The sequence below is a fragment of the Chrysochloris asiatica genome, unplaced genomic scaffold, assembly GCF_000296735.1.
Source record: "Chrysochloris asiatica unplaced genomic scaffold, ChrAsi1.0 scaffold00040, whole genome shotgun sequence".
NCBI classification, from domain to species: domain Eukaryota; kingdom Metazoa; phylum Chordata; class Mammalia; order Afrosoricida; family Chrysochloridae; genus Chrysochloris; species Chrysochloris asiatica.
Window position 1 is genome coordinate 17,882,360 of NW_006408558.1, and position 6,429 is coordinate 17,888,788.

Consider the following 6,429-nt stretch of genomic DNA (forward strand, 5'->3'; position numbering starts at 1 on the left):
TATACTATAGCAGTCCTGGTGTGGCACTGTGGGCTAATGCGTCAGACTGCAAAGTCGTTTGAACTGCAAGGTCAGTGGTTCAGCTCACCAGCTGCTCCTTGGAAACCCTATACAGGGTTTGCTATGGGTCGGAATTGACTCGATGGCACTTAACAACAACAAAGTATATACCATATCCTTGGGAAAACTGGGAAAATAAGACAAGCACATCATTTCCTGTAGGACATGCTTTTCCTCATGGAATCCCATTTGAGAAAGGCATATATACATTTTATATATATACATATACACACACACACACACACACATTATATACATATATATATAATTAAGACCACTCAAGTGTCAGACAGTAATCAGAATAAAGAAAGATAAAGGATTTTAAAGCTGTGAAAACTTGAGTTGATAAATCCAATTACATCAAATTATTCTAATGAAAATCAGGGTTCAAGGGATTACTGAGAACCTCAAAGAACTTAATTTAAAAATGTTCTCAGTGTTCCAAAAATGTGAAGTTGCATTTTAATCCTGAAAAAATTGAAATTTTAACGAACTATCAGTGGATTCTTTAATATGTGTCTTAAATGGTGTAAACCTTTTCAAATCCAATTGCAACACAGAACTACGTACCCGCGTTCGATCTTCAATGTTGTATATTTTTAATTGCATCGGGATATTGAAGCTATGCAAAAAATTGCCTCCAAACACTAACGTATCTGTAGGAGTATACACAGCATGAATCCATCCTAGAAGAAATGGAATGTAGAGCAGCAGTTGAAAGTCCATGTTTTAACAAGGTTGTTTCAGAAAACCAGTACCAGACTCCTAGACCACACTCTCTTCTGATTCTAACTATTCTTAGTGGTTGGTCACATTACTTAAATCTCTAGAAGCCTCAATTCTCTCATTAACCCAAGATAAAAGATACCTAATGTTGGTTGTTGTTGTAGTTGTTGTTAAGGATCGTGGAGTCGGTTCCGACTCATAGTGACCCTACACAGGGTTTCTGAGGCTGTAAATCTTTACAGGAGCAGAACGCTTCATCTTTCTCCCGCGGAACCACTGGTAGTTTCGAACTGCCGACCTTGAAGTTAGCAGCCCGATTCATAACCACTATGCTACCAGAGCTCCTTAACGGTGGTTGTTAGTGAGCATTAAATGAGAAAACGCGTGCAGAGTGCTTGGCACACAATAACCTTTAACAAATGCTGCTACCATTAATTGGAACACATACCAAGCTCTGTGCCAGACAGTTCACACATATTCTCATTTTCTCCTCATGACTAAAGAAGATGCAGATATTTGCCTCCCATGGTCTGTATCAGTGAACAATCAGAATTCTCATACAGGTCTGTGACTCCAGAATCTGTGCTTTTTCTAGAGCTTCTTTTTGCTACCAGTGATCTGATGGTGGATACTACTGATCCTGGAGGTGAGCCTTCACCCCCTCTGTCTACGAAGAACAGGTGGGTCTTCAACTGTAGAACTGGTCCATTCCCTAGCAATTCTAAATTACTAGGGCTAATGTGGGGTCTAAATATGAAGATTTGAAAAGTATCCACTAGCAATTCTGATGTACACCTTCAATGGAAAATCACCGTCTTTTGTTTTTTAAATAAGTTCTTACCATCTACTCCATAAGTCAGGGGCGAACACCACTGTTCTGTCCACCCTAGCATTACCACCATTCTTGGTGTTAATCTACCAATTCCTTTTTCCTTCAAGTTTAAGGTAAGACAGTGGGGCTAGAGAAGACAACCACTTTCTCCATCCTGCTTACCTGAGGGAATGACGAAGGTATAGCCCTGCTTGAGCTCAATGCGCTGGCAATCTGATACCCGGTCACCCAGAAAGATGTCTCCCTGTTTCCCTGACAGCAGCCAATTCTCGTACAGCTCCAGGTTGTGGGCTGTAGGGGGGATGAGCCAGAAGACCTGTGTGTTAAAAAACTTCAGTCTGTTAACAGCCATTGACATGACCCAGTCGTCATCTTTAACTAATCATAAGGCAAAGTTAAGAACACCTTCTTCTATCTGGATAGAAAAGACAGAGACAATTCTCACAGACTACAGATCTTGACTACTTGAGAAACTCTTCCGGGTCCAAAGAAGCAGGCATTTCTTGCCATCTACTTGATCAAACAGTATCAGGGCTTCCCTGGGGTTTGACTGCAGAACCCAGAACCCATCCAGTATTCAGGGAACAGAGAGTCACTTGGCTTGTTATCTAGGCAGTCCCTTATATGCCCCTAGCTACCTGGCTTTTCTAGTCCCACTAAGAGTGCAGTATAGTATATTCCTGATGTGGCGCTGTAGGGTAAACACTGGACCATAAGGTAGATTTGAACCTCAACGTCAGCAGTTCAAATCCACCTCACTCCTCAGAAACCCTGTAACTTAACAATAACATAGTATCTTCAAGAGACTGTCCTAAGTTGCTCTGTTCTAAGCTAATTGTTGTTGTTATTGTGAAGTGCTGTCGAGCTGGTGCCGACCCATAGCAACCCTGTATAGGGTTTCCAAGGAGCAGCTGGTGAGCTTGAACCACTGACCTTGCAATTCAAACGGCTTTGCAGTCTGGTGCATTAACACACAGAGCCACACCAGGACTCCAAGCTAGTAATAGAGACCAGTAAGACAAAACTTTAAGAAGTTTGGAATGACTTTTGTGTTCAAAGGTACAGCTGTACTTGATTAGGACCTTCCATTCTAAATGCATCATCTATTTTCATTCAGTTTCTACTTTCTCTCAAGGTCTAATGCATACAGATGCATTTACTTTTAGTAAGGGAAGAAAAGATAACAGCAAAATACTATAAGCCCCTGATACGAATTCTAGACTTCCATTTTCACACAGCACGCAGAAACATTCTGACATTTATTATGGCTGAGGACAGTATGTCGAAATTTACTGACACCCTCAGAGAAGACAGAAAGGGTCCCTGTGGCTGCGTTTCAGACCAATGCCTCCGTGAAGGCAAAGGTGGTTTGGATCCTCATTTGAATCTATCCAGAATCTGTATTTCCATGCAGAAAAGTTACATTTTTTTCCTTAGAAGACAGTTTTATTCATTTAAAAGTTTCCCAGGTTCTGATAACATTATTCAATTTTTGAAAACATCTATTTACATTTAATTCTCACAGCATTCCTTTATGATAATGATCCTCATTGAACAGATGAGTTTCAGGGACTTAGGTGATTGAGAGGAAACATAACAGACCTGGAGTTTCTGATCTCTAAGAGTTTTAAACTTTTAAATGAATACCAGTTCCTTGGGTTCATGTGGAGATCTCAGTTTAGGGAAATCTAGACACAGGACTGCTGAGGTTTAATAAGTGCTTCGTCAATACTGGTGCCACAATAGTAGGCGGACTAGATGAATACTGAGTCCTACTGAACTCTAGGAATTCTGGTGTGCTGCTGCAGAGTAAGTACTGGATTGCTAAATGCAAGGTTGGCAGCTCAATTCCACTGCCACTCCTCAGAAACCCTATACAGCGTCGCTATGAATATAACCAAGCGACGACACTGAAAAACAACAACTAAATTCTAGCAAGGAAGTGTGTAGTTTAGTCTACAATTAGGGCAGTTTCTTAAGAGATTCATTTTCAGGGTGCATTTAGTAAGTATGCATAACTGAAGCCAAGTCAGATAACCAGCTTTCGAGTCCAGCCCCCATCCCAACTATGACCGTACCTTTCCTCCTTGATGGATGTGGTACCAAACAGAGGTACCACCAAAGTCCACGTGGAAGTCAGTATAGCAGCCTCGAACACTCATTAGACAGTACCTGACCGAAAGAGAGCAGCAGTGTTAGTGCACTGGTGCGAAAAAGAGGTTCTGCCCCACCACAATGCCACCCTCTCTCCTGTGCCCCCCAGTAAACTGCCAGTGTTACAGGAGTACAATTTCTTGTCATCACAGTGCCAGAGGAGTCCTGGTGTGGCACTGGATAAGCACTGGATCACAAGGTCAATTTGAACCACAAGGTTGGTGGTTCAAATCCACCAGCAGCTCCTTGGAAACCCTATACAGGGTCCCTGTGACTTGGAACTAACAACAACAACAGTGCCCGAAGGACAAATTTTGGTGATCATTCGCTTGGTGTTCTCATAACACTCTTGCCTTGGGAAGTGTAAAGCCTACTCGTTCAAGGAATCATCTTTGTGATTACTCAGGACATGGAGCGAGGCTCCTTGCTATCACTCCACAGGGTGCTCCCCCATGGTATCTTGAGGACGCCAAGGAGTCACTTACTTCTGCACCTTCGGGTACTGCATCTCCAGAATGGCATTGGTTGATTCTGTCTGACTTTCCTTCAAATGCCGTGGCCACATGTTATCTACCCAGTCAATGAAATCCACCTTTGGAAAGAGGAGAAAACATTTATGCTTCCAAGGAAGGGTCAGGGTGAAAGAGAATTTTGAAGTCCAGAAAAAGAGCATTTCTCAAAATATATATTGAAAGCCTACAATTATAAAGCACACTAAAACAATCTGTTGGTAAATTTTAGGGTCAATAGGCAAACATTCTAGAAATAATTATGAAATGAGGATAAAGACTAATGGTTCCATCACTATGATCAAAAAGACAGTACTAATCAAAGTGGAGTAATTTAATGATATAGTCATATTCAACTAAGGCCATTCTTTTAAGGCAATTTTGGAATAATTTGTTGTTATTTTTTGAACCAATAAAATCTGAAAGGTACTTGTATATTTACCAAAAGACATACCACTGTTATAGCAGTTAAGCTAAAGTAAGGTAGGAGAGAGAGCAAAGTCCAGTGGGATCTGCAGCCAAAGGCCCACAGAAATTAGTAGATTAGAGACCAGAAACTCCAGGTCTGTTATGTTTTCCTTTCAATCACCCAAATCCCTGAAACTCATCTGTTCAAAGAGGATCATTATCATAAAGGAATGCTGTGAGAATTAAATGTAAATATATGTTTTTAAAAATTGAATAATGTTTAAAAAAACTTTTAAATGAATACTTTCCAGTGAAATACAACATATCATGCTAGCACCCAATCACTGAACGCTAAGAAACAGCCTCAGATGAAGGTGTGTGAACCTAACAACACAGCACTGATACTGTAAAATATAACTTATAGCTTCAAACATATGTTTCTGGTGAACTTAATAAAACAATCTCTGTATTTAAACAAAGGCACATAAATCTGTTCCTAATAATAGGGTACAGGAGTTCAGTAGAGGGAGTTTAGTTTCAGAGTGACTGGGAAAGGTAGAATCCTCTGGTGTGTCTGAAAGACGTCACCACAGACTTGGAAGAAATAAGCAAGTTGAGGAGTTAACTATAAAGTTAACTTCCTGCTCCATTCCTAAGAATTTCTGCTCAAGAAGCCAAATGCTTTTTTTTTTTTAAGTTTTAAAAAGGTTTTATTGTAAATTGAGTGATAGTTTATATGAGAGAACATTGGTTTTACACACAACCTATCGTACTTTGTTGCACTGAAATGATCACAATCCCCCTCCCTCTATGCATCCATCATAGGTAAACAGCAATTGCTTCCATTCCCTCTGGATTTGTTTTTTGATGTACACAAAAACACGCAGGAATATATAATTGTTTAAACAACCAAAAGACATGTCCTCCTGGCTGCCAGCACACAGCCTTTCTCTTTCCATCAGTCTAGAGTCCTCAGCTGCTCTCTCTCTCCATGCCATCACCTCTGCCTCCATCTCTAGTGTTGCCGCTTTTCTGGGTAGGGTCATGCTCTTTTCCCTTGATAGACCTAGGCTTCTCTGTTTCTTGAATGTAAGATTAACTACCACCCACCTTTTTGTTATACAACTTCTACCTTTATAGTTGCGACAATTGTAATGTCATGTTAACCATTACTCACTATTAAATCAAAAGAATCCTATCCCCAACTCCTTTCACTAGAACCATCTAGACAAAATTAAACTATTCAGTGGGGATTCTACCTTTCCCACTCACTCTGAAACTACACTCCCTCTAGAAAACTTCTGTGCCAGACACTTCGTGCTTTTAATAAAAACACCCTCTCTCCCCATTTTAGGTAGCCAATGTCTAAGTTGCCCATCCCTATGAATCCTGTGTGTGGTGCTGTGGGCTAATGCGTCAGACTGCAAAGTCGGTGGTTCAAGCTCACCAGCTGCTTCTTGGAAACCCTCTACAGGGTTGCTATGGGTCAGAATCAACTCGACAACACTTAACAATAACAACCATCAATTTTGTGTACAGAAGGGATAGGCTTGGTCCTTGATGTGAAATCTCCTTCCCTCTTGGTTGGTATTTTGAGCTACTACACCCATAAGTATAGGTTAAGTTCCTCAAATTGTAGAGCCAGGGGCAGACTGTGGAACAGACCATCAATTACTCATATGCAAATTCAAACTGAAGCTGAAGAAAATGAAAACAAGTCCACGAGAGCCAAAATACAAC

General features: G+C 40.7%; 1 protein-coding gene across 1 annotated transcript in view; it reads right to left on the reverse strand.

Annotated features, from left to right (window-relative positions):
- Positions 1-6,429, reverse strand: part of KDM2A (lysine (K)-specific demethylase 2A) — a 160,826-nt gene that overhangs the window by 49,249 nt on the left and 105,148 nt on the right. Inside the window, exons 6-9 of the mRNA XM_006860861.1 lie at positions 4,258-4,364; positions 3,697-3,790; positions 1,781-1,934; positions 631-746 (exon numbers count right to left, since the gene is read on the reverse strand). Of these exons, the coding sequence (XP_006860923.1) occupies positions 631-746; positions 1,781-1,934; positions 3,697-3,790; positions 4,258-4,364 (471 nt within the window). The remainder of the gene's footprint in view (positions 1-630; positions 747-1,780; positions 1,935-3,696; positions 3,791-4,257; positions 4,365-6,429) is intronic.